The sequence below is a fragment of the Stenella coeruleoalba genome (assembly GCF_951394435.1).
Source record: "Stenella coeruleoalba genome assembly, chromosome: 9".
Taxonomy (NCBI): Eukaryota; Metazoa; Chordata; class Mammalia; order Artiodactyla; family Delphinidae; genus Stenella; species Stenella coeruleoalba.
This window is the reverse complement of record NC_137155.1, coordinates 63,301,368-63,321,277: the sequence shown is the minus strand read 5'-3', so window position 1 is coordinate 63,321,277 and position 19,910 is coordinate 63,301,368. Positions and strand designations below refer to the sequence as shown.

General features: G+C 36.0%; 2 protein-coding genes across 5 annotated transcripts in view; one reads left to right on the top strand and one right to left on the bottom strand.

Annotated features, from left to right (window-relative positions):
* The window catches only part of TBX20 (T-box transcription factor 20), a 52,331-nt gene extending 39,445 nt beyond the window's left edge, over positions 1-12,886 (top strand). Inside the window, exons 7-8 of the mRNA XM_079932460.1 lie at positions 8,867-8,979; positions 11,293-12,886. Of these exons, the coding sequence (XP_079788586.1) occupies positions 8,867-8,979; positions 11,293-11,633 (454 nt within the window). The 3' untranslated portion in view covers positions 11,634-12,886. The remainder of the gene's footprint in view (positions 1-8,866; positions 8,980-11,292) is intronic.
* Positions 1-19,910, bottom strand: part of LOC307192045 (uncharacterized protein) — a 440,635-nt gene that overhangs the window by 413,134 nt on the left and 7,591 nt on the right. The gene's annotated exons all lie outside the window — the stretch shown is intronic.

The following is a 19,910-nucleotide window of genomic DNA, read 5'->3' as shown; positions in this document are numbered from 1 at the left end:
TGTGAAGGAAAAGGGAAGGTTTTGCTTTTTGATCATTAAGAAATTTGTACTCTAGTTTCAGAGATAGAGGAAGGGTAATCAGTTCAATACTGATAGAGTATGTTGGTTTTGCTTATCTAGAGTTTCAACAGATAGTTCAGATGACTTCCAATAGTTCTGAACATTTTTGCAGAATCAACATAATCATTGCAGCTACCCTGTATTTTGCCCACCTTCTGGCTATGATTGTGTCTCTTACATGTATATTAGTCTTGGAATTGATGGTTACACATTAGTCAGAAGAGATCTCTTAAAGATACCTAATGATGTATGCTTTTTGCCTAGAAAAATAATTTAGTGTTAGATATTAGAAAGGCCAACCTTCAATAATGGTACCCATTTTACTTATCTATTAAAATCCAAAGTAACTATTGTCTCTTACTTTGGGATATAACAGAACTGAGCATTACAAGGTACTGTCCTAGCTTGTAATACATAAGTCACTTAACCCATTAGGTGAGTTATCCCTTATTTTTCAGAGCACAGTATTCCAGAAATCCTCACAGTAGTCTTCCAGGCTAAATAAATTCTTTGCACTTTTCATTCTGCTGGAAACAGGGATTAGACATAAAGTAAACAACATGAGCTGTCTATTCTTCGTAACATCTTCGAAGAGACGGCCCTGATTTGCACCACTGTTTTCAATCACTTAAAAGGCAATAATTTAATTATGCCATCCTTTATATAAGAACTGCCATTGCTTTCAGTTCCCTTCCAGGCCTGACAAAAATAAATCACTTCAATAAATCCCTTTTTTCTCCCTCTTAGAGACAAGAATAAGTAATGATACCAGTGATCTTCCAAGGACAAAATAAATATAATGTACTTTGTATAGAAAAGCAAAATATTTCACAAGGCAGTGATTCATTGTGTTATTTAAACAATTTTTCTTGTGTATATGTGAAAAATGTTTAAATGATTTTATATAAGGGCATTTTTAGAGCGGCAGATACTACACTCTGCTTTTGAACTCAAATGCTTGGATAGAGCAGTCTATGTGCCTAGGATGGGCAACAGAATACACCTTAGAAATACACCATCCATAATTTCAGCTCATTGATGGTCACTCCTTTATGACTTTACAAAGAGAAAATATTTTCTAGGGTATCTGAAACAAGTTCTTTCCTCATGTGAAAATAACCACCTAATTCTTTTCTAAGTTCATTTTAAATATTAACAGTATGACACATGGCTTAGACTAAAAGGACATCAGCTTGAATGTATGTAATAGTTGTCATTTTATTAAAGGTTACTCATCTCAATTGACGTTTTTCTTAATGACCCAAGTTACCCAAAAAGACAGTCATGCTCTAATATTACAGTGAATTAAGTCCTTGAGTAAGTGACTCAGCTGTTAAGGCTACAGGGGTCCAACATTACCAGAGTGTGGGCATATAAAACTTAAAATATATGGCAGTTAGCAAATTGATTAGTTAGGGTCCATGTTATGCCAAGTTACCCTTTCTGTTAATTTCTTCATTTACTGGTGCCTCTTAGTAAATGATAAAATATTTTCATGTCAACAAGTCCAACTCAAGGGATTCAACAAGTTCACGGGATCTTTAAAAATAGGTTACAGTTTTAAACAGGTGATATGGACTCATTAAAGCTTAATGTTATATTTTATGATAGGTATAATTTTATAATAGAACTGCAAATAACATACTTTTCAAGTTTTCTGCTGACTTTTACATTCAATCACTGAGAAAAATCCTCCTGTTTGGATCACGTTATTCTGAATTAGGATTATTCATATGGGTGAAATAAACTGGAAAAAAATATAATCTAAAAGAATAGAATTTTTACCTGCTTTAGATATACTTTTATAGGGCACTAATATTTACTGCGTACCTCCTATGTGCCACTTTTGAGCAATTCAAATGCCTTACCTCATTTAATTCTCATAGTTATAGTTCTTATCACTATTATTTGCTTTACTTTTATTTTTCCATAGCACTATCATCATCATCTAATATGCTACACATTTTTCTACATATTTTTCTTATCATCTTCTCCTTCTCCCCCAGCCCTCTCTCCCATTAGGCAGGGATTTTTACGTTTTGCTTACTGCTGTCTCCATAATTCCTAGAATAGTGCCTTGTTCATAAAAGGTGCTAAATAATTTTGGGGGGGATGAATGAATGACTTCCCAATTTACAGATGAAGAGAGGTTAAGGAAATAACAAAACTAGAATGTGAAAATGGTTTTAGGTGGTCCATATACTCATCTATCCATTCATCCATTTGATGAGTGACTTTAAAGCCCATGAAATTTCCAATATACCACATTGCCTCCAATGCATTTACTATATTGATATAAAAATCAGCATGATAATGACAAGTTTTATCGATTCATTATAAGTTCCCCAAGTATCAGCGTTAGACCAGCAGTTCTTCTCTTTTTGTCCATTTGTAGGTTACCATTTCTTATGATAGTTTATGATTTGTAATTAATTTTGAATAAACATGTCCAAAGTTCAAATGGTACAGAGGCATATATGGAGAAAAGTATCCATCACACACCTTCTCCTCCACTAGAACCACCTGGGGAGCTTTACAATTACTGAAGCCTGTGTCCCACCCCATAGATTGCGATTTACTTGATCTGTGGGTATGACCTGGTTTTGGAATTTTTAGAAGAGCCTCAGGACAGACTGTGCTTCAGGTAAAGGTAAAGCAACAAGGACCAAATATAACCTCTTGCCTTAAATAACTAAGAAACACACAAAATATATGAAACAATGCTTTTTTAAATGATACTGGACACAAGGCAAAAAAAGACAGTAATCCCTGAAAGATGGGAAACAAATGAGGTGAGCCCTATGATGGACCCAGCTTATAGTCTGAGAGAGTATCTAGGCCATGGCACAGGGAGAGAGAATATAGGCTGAGCCTGGCAGACTCCCTGAGTTGAGCACTCAGAGCTGAGAGTTCAATGAGAGCAAACAGTGAGAATCCACAGGACAGACCACAGGAGAAGAGAACGCCAAAGTCCTACAGGGGGGTCCCTCTTGAGTGTTCAGCTGGGAGCTGACTAGCACATGTGTGAGGAAACTACCAGAGGTTGCAGGGAAGGGAGCACCTGAAAAGACTGGAGGCAACAGTACCTAGTGTCCATACAGCGATAAAAATAACGCCTGTTCTAACTAGATGGACTGGAAAATCTTGCAATTTGCAGGGCATTTGATAGAATACTCAGACGGGTTTTGCTTTAATAGTGAGAACAAAATTAGTCCTAGACTAAACAGTATTCCAGTCCTACCTAACGTATCTTGAAAGCAAGACCCCAAACGATCACTTATTTCCAAGTAGCTTAACTATATCCTAGAACAAAGCTCAAGAATATTTATAAGAATACAGAAATATCCAGCAACCACCAAGATAAAATTCACATCTGACATCCAATTAAAAATTACCAGAAATGCAAAGTAGAAAAATATAACCCATAAATTAACCAATTGAAAATAACCCAGAACTGACACAAATATTACAATTAGCAAAGACATTAAAACAGTTATTATAACTGTATTCCAAATAGCCAAAAATTAAGTAGAGACACGGAAGAGGCCCAAGTGATCCAAATCAAAATTCTATTATGGTTTATCACAGGATATTGAATCTAGTTCCCTGTGCTATACATTAGGACCTTGTCAAAATTCTAAAGATGAAAACTATAATGTATAAAATGAAAGATACACTGGATGGGACTAATGGCAGATTAGATGTTGCAGATGAAATAATTAGAGAACTTTAAGACACAGCAATAGAAACTATCCAAAATAAAACAGAGAGCAAAGAGAAATTTTTTTAAATTTTAAAAAATGAAGAGTATCAGTGAGTTGTGGGGAAACTAATATAGTCTAATAATAATATAATATAGTCTAATATAATATAGTCTAATATATATAATATAACTAATATAGTCTAATATATGTGTAACTGGAGAACTGGAGCCCCTCAAAGGTGGATGGGGAGATGAAGGAAGAACTATATTTGAAGAAATAATGTTCAAAAATTTTCCAAATTTAATGACAACTAAAAACACACAATCCAAAGAGGGCCAACAAACTGAAGCTCAAGAAGCATTAAGAAATAACACCAAGGCACATCATAATCAAATTGCTCAAAACCAGTGTAGAAAATATTGAAAGCAACCAGGGAATTAAAGACATAGTAGATAACATAAGGATGACAGCAGATTTCTTGTCAGAAACAAAGTAAATGAGGAGACAGTGGAGCAACATTTCTAAAAGTGCAGAAAGAAAAAAGTCTGCTCACCTAGAAATTTATACCCAGCAAATATGTTAAAAAAAAAAAAAAGCGGGCTTCCCTGGTGGCACAGTGGTTGAGAGTCCGCCTGCCGATGCAGGGGACACGGGTTCGTGCCCCAGTCTGGGAAGATCCCACATGCCGCGGAGCGGCTGGGCCTGTAAGCCATGGCCGCTGAGCCTGCGCATCCGGAGCCTGTGCTCCGCAACGGGAGAGGCCACAACAGTGAGTGGCCCATGTATTACAAAAAAGAAAAAAAAAAAAGCAAAATGAAGACTTTTTTCAGACACACAAAATTGCACTACAGATATGTTAAAGGAAGTCCTTCAGGTAGAAGGAGAATTATATCAGATGTCAACCTAGATCTACGCAAAGGAATGAAGGACAGTGGGAATGGTAACTACAAGAATAAGTAGATCGATTTTTTTCATATTATTCAAATCTTTTAAAACATAATTCACTGTTTAGACAAAAAAATAACAGTGTAGTGTGGCGTTTCTGTAAAAGTAAAATGTCTGACAAGAACGGTACAAAGGTTAGAAGAGAGAAATAAAAGTAATGTTATTGTGAGTCTTATACTTAAAGTGGTAACTATCACTTGCCAAGCAGATTGTGACGTGTTAAAGATATTTACTGTGAACACTAAATCAACCACTAAAAAACCAAAAGTTATAAATAATAAACAAACCAACAAAGGAGATGAAATGGAATTATAAAATATAACCTAAAAGAAGGCAAAAAGAGGAAGAAGTTTTTTTGACAAAGATGCAGTGGTAATTCAGTGGAGACGGGGTCATCTCTTCAACGAATAGTGCTGGAATAGTTGGCTATCAATAAGCAAAAAATGAACATCCATCCATACCTCATGCTTATACAAAATTAGCTCAAGGCAAATTATATATCATTATGTGAAACCTAAAACTATAAGAACTTCTAGAAAAAAAAATTAAGAGAAACATTTTTTTTTTTTTTTGCGGTACGCGGGCCTCTCACTGTTGTGGCTTCTCCCGTTGCGGAGCACAGGCTCCGGACGCACAGGCTCAGTGGCCATGGCTCACGGGCCTAGTCGCTCCGTGGCATGTGGGATCTTCCCAGACCAGGGCACGAACCCGTGTCCCCTGCATCAGCAGGCAGACTCCCAACCACTGCGCCACCCGGGAAGCCCAAGAGAAACTTTTATGGTCTTGGTTTAGGCAAAGATTCTGGGAGAGTATAGCAAAAGCATCCATAAAATTGCAAACAATAAATTGGACTTTATAAAAATTAAAAACTTCTGCTGTTTAAAAGACACTGTTAAAGATGAAAAGACAAGCCACAGCCTGGGAGAAAATATTTGCAAGTCATACATCCTATAAGGACAAGCATCCCGAATATATATTGAAATCTCAAAACTCAATAATAAGGAAACAACCTAATTTTTAAAATGAACAAAATATTTGAACAGTTTTACCACAGTTGATACATAGAAGCAAATAAGCACATAAAAAGATGAGCAACATCTTAGTCATTACGGAAACACAAATTAAAACTATGATGACATACTAGTACCTGTGTATTAGAATAGCTACAATTAAAAAGACTGATCACACCAAGTGTTGGTGAGAATGTGGAGGAATGGAACTCTCATACACTGCTGAGTGGGAATACTAAAATAAATGATACAACTGCTTTGGAAAATAGGTTGGCAGTTTCTTAAAAAATTACACATATACCGACCATACGATCCAGCCATTCCACTCCTAGGCATTTTCCCAAAAGAACAGAAATCATGTATATTTAAAAATACATATTAATATATGCAGCAGCGTCATGTGTAACAGTTAAAAACTAGAAACAACACACATGTCCATCAGCAGATAAACAGGTAGACTATAGTATGTCCATACAATAGAATGCTACTCAGAATAAGAAAGAATGAACTATTAATATGTGAATCTCAAAGTAATTGAGCCAGATAAAAAGATACACATAAGGTATGATTTCATTTTTATAAAATTTTAGAAGACACAAACTAATGTGTAGGAACAGAAATCATACTAGTGTTTTCCTTGGAAAAGTATGTTGGGGTGGAGACCAGGGAGCATGATGGGCACGAGGAAACTTCTGGAGGTGTTACATACATTTATTATCTCACTTGTGGTGGTGGTGTCACTGGTCACGTAAGCCCAAATCAATCAAACTGTACAATTTAAATATATGCCACTTACTGTATATTAATTTTACCTCAATATAGTTGTTGTTTTTTAAGAGCTTTAGGTAACTCAAGTGTATTTGGGACAAATTTGGGAATCATTGCTCCAGTAGGTCCCTAGTTCCACACTACAGAGACAACCTATTCTACGCAGCTTCCTGTTCTGGAAATTGGAACATTCTGGAAATACTGTGCATATACAAACATACATATTTCTTGTTTTAAATTCACAAATGGTAGCAAACTTTATACACTGTTCTGTACTTAACTTTTTTCACTTAATATGTCTTGGTGATCATTCCATATCAATAAATATGGAATGGCCTCATTTTTTTAAACACCTACATGTTAATCCACTGGATCTGGATTTTGCCTGATCCCAGTGATTTTGGCTACATGAGGTAGTACTGTATGCTTATTTTAAAACCTTTTAGGAGTAAAGATATAACTTGAATAGTTGTTAGAATTAATTTTTCTTTTAGGCATACCTTTAAGTCTTCATTTGCATGCTATATGACACAATGCTTTAATCTGTATGAGTATACAAGCTTTCTAGAACACCAAATTCACTATTAGTATTTTTTCACAGGTAAAGTCTGTATATCTCTGTGAAATGTTGACAAGTATTACATTTTGAAAAGTTATTATGACATTTTATTTGCTTTCTTTATCCTCTCAAGATGAAATTTGGTGTTCGGTTTGTCCTTTATTCAACACACTTTTTAAAAATCCTTTTTTTGTCCTTTGGTGGTTAATTTGGTGTTGGTCTTTAGGCCACAGCTATTCTTGGAGATGTATACTGTATAAGCTAATCTGTTACCAACTTCCATTTTTGGCAAAGAAATCATTTGGCTAAACTCTAGCTGGGGGCTTCCCAGGTGGCACAGTGGTTAAGAATCCACCTGCCAATGCAGGGGACACGGGTTCAAGCCCTGGTCTGGGAAGATCCCATGCCGTGGAGCAACTAAGCCTGTGCGCCACAACTACTGAGCCTGCGCTCTAGAGCCGGCGAGCCACAACTACTGAGCCCACGTACCACAACTACTGAAGGCCACATGCAACAACTACTGAAGCCTGTGTGCCTACAGCCTGTGCTCCGCAACAAGAGAAGCCGCCGCAATGAGAAGCCCATGTACCACAACAAAGAGTAGCCCCTGTTCACCGCAGCCAGAGAAAGCCTGTGCACAGCAACGAAGACCCAATGCAGCCAAAAAAATTAATTAATTAATTTTTTAAAAAAACCTCTTATCCGGTGTTTTTCTCTCTTAATGGCAGCAGGTTGAACTGGCAAATACCAAAATAATTTTTGTTTTTAAAGTTAACAACACTCTTTAGTTTTTAGACTATATTGCAAGAGAAAGACCATCTACAAAGACAATGCACCAATTTATTTGGGGGCTTAAATTCCCTAGTGGCCCTTTATGTGTCCTTCATAGGTTTTCCATAATTTTCAGTCTTAAAGCAACAAGAATCTCAAAGTGGCCATTATCCATACTACCCATATTGTCATATACTCTATGCACTTACTAGGTTTATTAGTGAACATTGAGTCTTTTTTATGACTAATGATATTCTGAACTTTGGGCCAGTATTTTATCAGATGTTCAATCAGTGCAGTTCGTTATCAGGTGAGTATTTGTTTTGTATTCATTAGCTAATGAAGTCACAGGATTGCAGCTGTTTGTAGTAAATTCACCAGTCATTTTTTCACATCATTAAATTCCATATTCCTATGGTCAGGTTTTATAGCTCCTTGTTCACCTTTGACCCTAATTTTGTAGAATTTCAGGGAATTGTCCTTATCCTGTCCAGTTAGGTTTCTTGTATTTATATGCCTGAGGTCATGTTTCTGAGGCATCTACAATGAAATAAACGTACATGTTTTGAATGTTATCTTTCCCTGAAGTGGTGGTATTTTTTTTTAATATTTTTAAAATTAATTTATTTATTTATTGGGCTGTGTCGGGTCTTAATTGCGATGTGCGGGCTCTTCGTTATAGTGCTCGGGCTTCTCTCTAGTTTTCTAGAACACTAGAAACGTGTGGCCTGTGGGTTTTCTCTTCTCTAGTTGTGGCGCATGGGCTCTGTAGTTTGCGGCACGCGGGCTCTCTAGTTGAGACGCGTGAGTGAGCTCAGTAGTTGTGGCATGTGGGCTTAGTTGCCCTGCGGAATGTGGGATCTTAATTAGTTCCCCGACCAGGGATAGAAACTGCAGCCCCTGCATTGGAAGGCGGATTCTTTACTGAAGTGGTGGTCTTTTGGCTGATAAAATGGTTTTACTGACTGGTAAATCATCTTTAAGACTCCTCTTCTTCTCTGAGTACTTAGCTTTTTAGTTTACTCAGGATGTGTCACTCTCTAATCTAGGGAAAGTGTGGAGAGCCTGATTCAAAAGCATTCCTATGCCCGCTCACCCATCCGTACCTATGGAGGAGAAGAGGATGTGCTGGGGGATGAGGTTCAGACAACACAAAATCGAGGTAAGACCGCTTCTGGGCTATGCAACTGCTGGACAGGGAGGTGATGAGGCTCCTAGCCCTCAGGAAAGAGACTGCCCCAGAGTATTTCAGAAGCCTCTTCAGGAAGGGACAGCCTGAGGCTGATCATTATTTTGTCTTTGCATCTTAAGTGATTATGATGCCTAAAGCCTTCCTGTAGTTTGTTTTCCAGTAAAAGGACATTGAGCCTCTGAGTCAGGGCCCAGGAGTTATTTGTCTGTGATCTACTACCAAAGAGCTATTTGGACTTCGGGGGTGGCCCCTTAGTCTTTCTCAACCTCAGTTTGACAATCTGAAAATCAGGGAATATATCTGTTTTACTTATATCAGGAATATCTTATTAGGATCAATGACTAGAATGGAAAACACTTTTAAAAAGAAGATTCTCCTAGTGAACACATTGCGTAGAGACAGTGGCCCAGGTGGTGAGAGTAGGGGAATATTATAAAGTTCCTTTGCTGCAGATGTTCATAGAGGAGCCCTCTGCATCTGGGAGGCCAGAGAAAAGAAACCAGAGGGGGGTGCCCAGGCACAGGGATGTTCACATGGGGAGAGTTCTCTGTCATATTTTTATGTCCATGATATGGAATAGCATAAACAGTCAGAACATATGATGCCTCATAGCTAAGTCCAGATGAGCTACTAGTAATTATACAACTGGAAAATTCAGTGTCAAATTTTGTTTAAACTTCTGGATACTGTGATATAAGAAAAACTTACTCTTGCAACTTGTCAAATATCTAATAAAATATATGGACGCTAAGCTGTCATTCCTGATAGCTTGTAATGATGTATATTACCATTATTACTTAGTATATTATTATATACTAAATATATGATACAGTATACATATATATTTTATTTTATATTGTGACAATTTGTTCTTTTCTATTGATGTGGCTTCTCATCTTGCTCAGTACTATGCTATTTTCATAAATGCATTATTTTGTTTTTGTAACATGATAACGTATTTTTATATCTGGTAGGGAAAATCTATCCTTGTTATAATTTAAAAAATTTTTAAATTCTGTCATTATTTGTCCCGATAATTTTGAGAATCAAGTTGAAGAGGGAAAAAACATTGGCATTTCATTGGCTTTACAGTCAACCAATAAATTAATTTGGGAATAAATGACTTTTAAAAAATTTTTATTTTTCATCCAAAAATATGGCATGTGTCTCCAATTATTAAAATCTTTCCTTACATCTCTATTTCAATAGAGTCGTGCGAAAAATTTCAAATAAGTATCATGCATTTCTTTTCAGAGTAATTTCTAAGTATTTATGCTTTATTTTTGACAGTGCTTTTGTTTCCACATAACTCAGCTATGCTGAGTAGAGCTGGCATATTAAAATGTGTTTGGATTTTGTGTATCTGTCTTAAATGTAATCAACATAGTAAATGTTCTCATTATTTCCAAAAGAAAAGAGTTACAGAAGCTAAAGAAAAAAAAAGAAAAACAGTCTTGTGGGTTTTCATAGTGGCTTTGGAAACCAGGTAGCTTTGTTGAGGCTTGTCTGTCCAGCCTTACTTATAGGGATGCTACAGAGGTTAGGATGGATATCAGCTATTTGGAAGTCCTTTAAAGGGAATCAGGTCATTACCTTCAGGCAGGTTGCTAGTGTTTTGGCCACTCTCAGGGAGTATGCAGGCCATCTATTAAGTCAGTAAATTCTCTTTTCCATATATGGTATAAATGATATATTCTTGTGTGGAAAGCTAGATATGCCTCATGATTGACCTGTCTCTCTTTTAAATTATAGATCTATTACATAATTTTAAAAATAAAATTGACCCTTACAGATAATGTAATTCTTTTTTTTTAAACATCTTTATTGGAGTATAATTGCTTTACAATGTTGTGTTAGTTTCTGCTGTATAACAAAGTGAATCAGCTTTACATATACATATATCCCCATATCTCCTCCCTCTTGTGTCTCCCTCCCACCCTCCCTATCCCACCTCTCTAGGTGGTCACAAAGCATGAGCTGATCTCCCTGTGCTATGCGGCTACTTCCTACTAGCTGTCTATTTTACATTTGGTAGTGTATATATGTCCATGCCACTCTCTCACTTCGTCCCAGCTTACCCTTCCCCCTCCCCGTGTCCTCAAGTCCATTCTCTACGTCTGCGTCTTTATTCCTGTCCTGTCCCTAGGTTCTCCAGAACCTTTTTTTTTTTTTAAGATTCCATATATATGTGTTAGCATACGGTATTTGTTCCGATAATGTAATTCTTGATTTGCACACTGGAGTAGAGTTTCCAGTCTAATGAGACTTTTTTTTTCCTTTCAGGATCAGCCTTTACAACATCTGATAATTTGTCTCTCAGTTCCTGGGTATCATCTTCATCCAGTTTTCCTGGATTTCAGCACCCACAGTCCCTGACTGCTCTTGGCACCAGCACAGCATCCATAGCGACACCCATTCCTCACCCTATACAGGGCTCTCTGCCACCATATAGCCGACTTGGGATGCCTCTAACCCCATCGGCCATTGCCAGCTCCATGCAAGGGAGTGGCCCAACATTCCCCTCATTCCACATGCCCCGGTATCATCACTACTTTCAGCAGGGGCCCTATGCTGCTATCCAAGGACTGCGCCATTCCTCTGCTGTGATGACGCCATTTGTATGACTCTTCTAAAAATAGGAGAATCTAGATCCAGAATGTGCAAATGGGTATGGAAATATAAGACAGGGTTGGGTGGGTGGGATGTGGGGTGTTGGAGCCGGGGCTCTCCAGGAGACATGGGACCTATTAGAGAGGAGAGCTGGACTCACAATAAAACCAACCACTGAGGGAAAGCACCATGGACCAGGATTCATCTGTAGTGGGGGACATCTTTTGGCTTTGAGAGAGAATCAGTGTAAAGTTCTTAGCCAGCCTAAGTCCTGCAACTATTGGATATCAATGTACCAAGAAAGTTTAATAATACAAGGCAGATGAATCTTAAGATGCATTATTCCTAGTGGTTAAAAATGCTGTGTCAATGCAGTAATGTATAAAGTCAACATGTATAGGTTTTCTTTCTACTTTCCACAGGTTAAAAGAATCTTCAAAGAGGCAATACTATATAACATACCATAATGCATAATGACTAACTGAAGTCCATTTCTCCCTATAGAAATGAGAGCCAATAGAGAAGTATTTGTAGTGCTGTAGCTTAAGCATGTTTAGTTTTTCTTTGTGTTAGTTTGCTGGGGAAGGAGCTGAGATAATGCTAATGCATCCTAATTTGTGGATGAATAGGTGGTAATGACGTCACAAAGTTCTTTCTGTAATATTGAAGGGCCAGTACCTGACAAGTTCTTTTTCACAGTCTTTTCTTTCTTTCTAATTCTCTTTCTTGCAATTACTTGCCATTTATGTAGGAAAAATCTTCCATATACGAATAAAACTGAGGTTTTATTTTTCTGGGCTGCATTCTAAATACACTGCTGATTTATTCACTGAGGGACACTTTAAAGTCTCTACACCTTGACGCATGAGACTTTCTTTCACTACAATAAAAAGATGGTCGCCCTATTCTAAAAGGAATTTTTCTGCCGTGGGTACCAAAGCTCCCTTCATTTTTACTTCAGCTTTGGGAGACTTTATGGATGTTAAAATGCACCAGGCCAAATTCTCATTTTCAGTAAATCTGCTTTGTTGTTTGATTAGCTGCTGCCACTGACTGACAAGGATTTATGAATGACCATTCTAAATGCCCATATAGCCACCACTTAACCTTTGGTCACGAATAGGTATGTGTCCATCTATCTGATTGGCCCTTTTTTCTCACTGTATTACATTCAGTAATTCTACCATTTTTCTAGGTGCATGAAATTGCATGTTAACTCAATGACACCCTGACTGAAACATTGGAAGTGCTTATAAGTAAATCTAAAGGATTTATCCACTTTATTTTCAACTCTTGCTATCTTCTTAAGCCTTCTTTTAATATTTATAATAGTAATTATATTGTAGTTATATATAATTTCTGTATTATTTTTGAGCCATATATATCTAAGCATTTACAATCAGGGTAGTACATTTGGCATTTTGCAACAGTTCATTTCCCTAATAACAGAGGTTTAATGAAATTTGTAGTCCTTCAATTTTAGATATAATGCATTCTAGCTATAGAATTTAACCTGTCTTCTTCACAAAGCTCCCCAATATTCTTAATTTTTAATGTAATATTCATTCTACTTCATTCTGACTACAAAAGTATTGAATCTGTTCAAAGAGATGGGAAATCTTGCTGCTGAGAGTAGAGGTGTATTTGGAAGTCAAATGTAATATACTTATCACATCAAACTCAAGTGGGATTTTATTTGGTTGTTTTAATGTTAGGCTTTTCCATATCAAATGACTTTCTTGGGCATTTCCAGCCTGTGAAACAAGGTATAATTGGCACAACCTGTCTAAGTGATGCTATTGTTGGACCTTGCAATTGACTTTCTCCACTGTATTCCAAGGTTTGGTTATGGAGAAGCACCAGCTGCGTTAACCAAACATCTCAAAGTCCTATGGCAGACACGGTAGGCTTATTTCTAACTTCTTCCATGTTATGCTATAGTATCCACAGGTAGTTTGTTTTCAGACACAGCACAGGTGTGCGTTTCTTTAAAAAAGTAGTTATGCATAATGTTTAAAGTACATATCCACAGAGCTTAGGATGGGATTTTAATGTTTAATAGTTGGCCTGTTGTCAGTGCTTTTAATACAGAGTACTGCTACTTAAAGCAAGAATAACAAAAGTAAATACTATTTTACATGATACTACTTAATACCCTAATAAATGACTGGTCTACTAAAGCAAATCCATATCTGAATTTTCTTTTCAACAAGCATGAAAGGATCATTTTAATACTATTTTGACATTTTTCCCAATTGGTGTGTCTCAAAAGTAGGTTTATATGTTTTTGTTAAATATGGTTTTATGCTAGTACGTCCTGAATTCATAACTTTATTTTGTAATTAATCAACATAAGACTAAAAATAAATAGCACGCTTAGAGAAGAGCAAAGACTAAGACACCAAAGCATGCTCTTGGAAAATCACACCTGAAATTCTTGGATACACTTTTTAAGTATCTGGCATTATTTGAACAAGAAAGAAGCAGCACAGGTGAAATGGAGCTTAACCTGGTCAGTCACTCTAGTCATGGAAACCAGGGGTAGATATATGACCCCACCAGGGTTCTTCTGAGCTCTTCTGCTTGTTGATTATTACTTAACCCCTTGGGTATTTAACATTTAAAACTCTAAAGTCTATTTTACCAAAAACAATTGCAAGAACTAGATAACTAGGGACAAAGCCAACTGAATAATAAAGAGCATGAGTTATGGTATATTTGGAATAAATTCAGGGTCCCCCCCAGGTATATTACAGTATTAAAAAGCCTGGCTAACGTATGGTGCTGCTAAAAAGCGGCACTACCAGAATGGCTTTATCTAACCCAAAAGAATTAATTCATAACTTAGTAGATTCTACATATGTGATATGTTTTGAAAATGTTTATCAATAATTCTGAGTAAGCTCATTTATTTCTTTTACTTAGTAAGTCTTCCCCCCTCCTCTGTCCACCCTTGGCAGTATAAAGATAAACATATCCAGTTTGTATCCAACATATCACAAATTATTAGGTAACAAGGTCTACATTAATGAATTTATATTACATTGCTGGTCCTTTTGAGTTTATAACAATGGTATGTTGTCTTAAAGGTCTACCACCATTTCTAGCAGGTGGGCACAGAGTAGGAGATATTAAGACACTTCCTGATTATGATGCATCATCTACTAAACACCCTGTGTAAGAGTCACATTGACTTTGTGGGATATTCCAAAACCTCCTCTCTCCATCCTTATCCACATCTCTGTAATTGCACTTCTCCAGCCACAATGCCCCACCCTGGGGGGATAAAAAGGAAACCCTCTAAAAGCCCAAGAATAAGTATTCTTAGAAGCAAAGCATCTTCATCCCATACTGCCTATGAATTTTTCATAGAGATATTAGGATATTTATCCCAATTCTGAATTTCACATTAGCTTTTCAGGCTGTCCTGCTTATATTTAAGCTGAATTATACTAAGAAAACTGAGCTTCAAATAAGGTAAATGGAGTGACTTTACCACCTCATTAAAAACACAGTCAAACTCAAGCCATGACTCAGTAACTAAAGTTCAAAAAGTCAGTTATGTAATGTACAGGATCAAATATGGCAAGAAGAACAATATTTTTACTCAGTCTTCCATTGACCAAGTAAGGAAAACTGTTTTCATTATTAAATGTGTATGGAATTGATAATTACTACAAACAAAACAATATTATACTATAAATTTAGACTGGACAGAAATGAAGCACTGGACAGAAAAAATTTTCAGCTGGCTCCTTTAGAGAGCTAGGCTTGGATGGAGGATGGATTTTATAAATTTTTATATTATTTCAGAATGTAAGGATTTTATGTAAACAAGCAAAGGGAAGGTTAAAAACTCTTAAAATTTTAGGAAATCATAACATTCTTTCTTCACTACTATTCCATGCCAGTTATAAAATATTCCAATACTTAGCTTTCTTCAGCATGCTTAAATATACAAAGGTTCATTTATAAATATTTGATAGACAAATAATCCATAAGTATTCTCTGGCCCTTATTTCTCTGTCTCTCCCTTAGATAATTCCAACCTCCTCCCCTGATAATAAGAAAATAAAAACATTTTGGTGAAATAGTACATCTGGACAAAAAATACAGCTTGTTGTATTTTACTTCTGGTACATTAAAATACTTTATTTAGTTGTTGTTTTTCTTAGTTTCAGAAACCTAAAAGAAGGTCTTCTATTTCCTAAAGGATAAAATTGGATCTAGCCTCTTTAGTAGACTCTATCACCGTTCTATTGTTTGCTGTGTTCATTTGCTTAACGAATTGCGTGAGAACAGTCACTGTAATGAAGTGTGTGTGCTGGGGGTGGTGGGAAGGGCGTGGGAAATGTTTTATGAAAAAGGAAGTTATAAGCCTAATACTATAAAGTAACATCTAATGAAGTTCTTTTTAAGTGCAATATATTTATTTCTGCTAGAAATGTATTATCAACATTATGTAATATTTGAAGCATTACATGTTATTTGTAAACAGCTTAAAATTATATATTACCCAAAATTGTACGAAAGTACAAATGTGTGGATGTTAATTTCTTTCATTAAATATGATGTGTTTTGATATACATGCACACATTTACACCTTTCATTATCTCACACACTTTGTGACTTTTGGTACCCATTTCCTCACCTGAAAAAAAAAAAAGAGGAGGATTAGGTAAGATCAGGGGATCATAACTGGCCACTCCTAGGCCAGACACAACACACAGCAGATGTGGTTTTGTCACAGGGCTGTGGTTTTGTCTTTAGTCGCACTTGAAAGTCTTTAGAGAGGACATTGCTCTCAAGTTGCCACCAGTTCCCATATTCCTACACTCCCTTTCACTCATTCACTCTACCTGATGAACCTTTAGAAGCGCCAGTCTTCGCACTTTTCTGTTCTGAATGATACCGAAGACTCCATAAAGCTTAAAGAACTCCTACCTCTCATTCCAGTCATGACCTCTTGGATGTGCTGTAATATTACACAAAGCAGACTGACACAAAATAAGATTAGCCAAATTCAAAGTCTTAATCCTTCTTCCATGTAACAGTCCTTCAAAATGCTTGACGTTATCAAACCTTCTGCTTTCAGAAGTCTGCTCTATTACCCTTAATATTTTGTGCATGCCAAACACCAACCTTTAAAAATCTTCTATTTGGAATAATTCTAAGCTTATAGAAAAGGTGCAAGAACTGTACAAAGAAACTCTGTATACTCTCTACCCAGATTCACCAATTGTTAACTTTTTGCCCCATTTATCATTTGCATTCATACTGAATAGTCAACGCATACACACACACACACACACACACACACACACACAAATTGTTTTTCTGAACATTTGATAGTAAGCTTCACACATCATGCCCTATTATCCCTATAGTAAGCTTCACATATCATGCCGCATTATCCCTAAATAATTCAAAGTCTATTTCCTAAAATCAAGAAGATTCCAGTAAATATCTATAGTAGAATTAGCAAGTTCAGGAAATTTAACAATGGTACAATACTGTGATCTACCATCTGTACTCCAATTTTGTGAAATGACGCCAATGATGTCCTTTGTAGCATATATTTTCCTTCAGTAAGAAGTATCAGATCCAGTTCAGAATCACTTACTGCATTTAGCTGTCAAGTTTCTTTAGTCTCCTTTAATCTGGTACTTATTATGCCTCAGCCTTTGTCTTTCATGGCAAAAGAATTCCTATTTTTCAATGGCTTATAAATTATTACTATCCTTAGTTATCTTGATACTCAAATCATCCCAGATTTGGTCACTGGGAGCCCCTTAAATTGGCTCCTGTGTCCTCTTGACATGCCCTAATTTACTTTTTTTTTTTTAAGTTCTTCTTCAATTTCTGGCATAACACACTGTTCCAGGCTCATCTTGTACCTTTCCTGCCTCAGCCCTGTAATCAACAGTTTCTACCAGGAGCCCAGATTCCTTTTAGTTGGGAAACTGTATTAGTAACCAATATCTGGGTGCCAGATGTGCTCATTGTCATATGTTTCTAGGTCTTTTCAGCTGACAGTGTTAGGAATGTGTATATATATATATATATATATATATATATATATATATGTGTGTGTGTAAGCACACATGTTCAAATATACGTGTGTGTGTGTGTGTATAAAATGTATTAGAAATCATGAGTTTATGCTGGTATCTCCAATTCCAATGTTCTCCCATAGGATCTTTTTTTCCATGCTTTGCCCCATTCCATATCTGTATTTGCCTTCTTGCACAATGAGAACCCTGGCTCCCAACAACATCAACATATTTATTTACTGAATTCTACTATATACCCCAAATAATTTCATATTGCTTCTTTCATACAACTACAATAAACCTTCTAAAAAGAGTTCAGGATTTGTTTGCAGCTGTTTACCCTGCTACTCAATTAAGTGTATATAGTCAAATGACATGTTCAGCAGTTACTTAGTTTCTTTCTCCTATATGGTTATGTTATTCACTAGCAATACAACTGGGTTCATTTGTTCAGTTTGCTTATAGTTTTAAGGTTTTTTCCTCTCCTTCTTACTGATTTTTTAAAAATATACATATAATATTAACATACTTTCAACAACAACAAAAACTCATAAAACTAATAAGCAATTATAACAAGGTCATAGGACACAAGGTTAATAAAAATAAGTCAAATGCTTTCTAATATATCAGCAATGAACAACTGGAATTTGAAATTAAAAATACAACACCATTTATATCAGCACCAAAAAAAAAAAGAATACTTAGGTATCAATAAAATATGTACACGATCTATATGAAGAACACTACAAAACTCTGATGAAAGAAGTCAAAGATCTAAATAAGTGGAGAGATATTCCATATTTGCAGATAGGTAGACTCAATAGTGACAACCAATTTGATTTATAGATTCACCACAATCCCAAACAAAATCCCACCAAGTTTTGTGGCTATCAACAAACTGATCCCAAAGTTTACATGCAAAAGACCCAGAACAGCCAACAAAATACTGAAGAAGAACAAAGTTGGAGGACTGACAGTACTTGACTTCAAAACTTACTATAAAACTATATTAATAAAGACAGTATGGTATTGGTACAAGAACGACAAGGAGATCCACAAAACACAACAGAGAGCCCAGATAATAAACCCATATGAATACAGTTGACTGATCTCTGACAAAGGAGCAAAGGCAATTCAGTGGAGAAACTATAACCTTTTTAAAAAAAATTATGCCGGAACAACTGAATATCCACATGTAAAATACTGGATCTAGATACAGACCCTGCACCTTTCACAAAAATTAACCCCAAATGGATCACAGGCCTAAATGTAAAATGCAAAACTATAAAACTTCTAGAAGATAACAGGAGAAAATCTAGATAACGTTGGCTTTTTAGATACAACGTCAAAAGCAGATCTATTAAAGAGAAAGTTAATATGATGGACTACGTTAAAATTTTTAAAAGTCTGTTCTATGAAAGACACTATTAGGAGAACGAAAGGATTGGCTACAACTGGGAGAGTATATTTGCAAAACACGTATCTGATAATGGGTTTGTATTCAAATATACAAAAACCTGTTAAAACTCATCAATCAAAAAACAATCTAAGTTTTTAATAGGCAAAAGATCTATGTGAGTAGACAACATACCAAAAAATATGTAAAGGTGGCAAATAAACATGAAAAGATGCTCAACATCACATGTCATTTGGGAAATGCAAATTAAAACAACAATGAGATACCATTACACACCTGTTAGAATGGCTAAAATCCAAAACACCGACAATGCCAAATGCTGACAAAGACAAAGAGCAATAGAAATTCTCATTTATTGCTGGTGAGAATGCAAAATGGTATAGCCACTCTGTATGACAATCTGGAAAAGGCAAAACTATGGAGATAGTAAAAAGATCAGTGGTTTCCAGGGATTTGGGAAGAGGGAGGGAGGGATGAATAGGTGAAACACATAAGCTTTTTAGGGTGATGAAACAATTCTGTATATTATAATGGTGAATACATGACATGATGCATTTGTCAAAGCCCAAAGAACTGTACAGCTCAAAGAGTGAACCATAATGCAAAGTATAGTTACATTAGTTAATAATAATGTATCATTATTAGTTCATCAATTGTAACAAATGTACCACACTAATAAAAAGTGTTAATAACAGGAGAAACTGTGTGCAGCAGTGGAGGGGAAGAGATATATGGGAATTCTGTACTTTCTGCTCAGTTTTTCTGTAATCCTAAAACTATTCTAAGAAATAAAGTCTATTAATTTAAAAAAGCCAATGAGA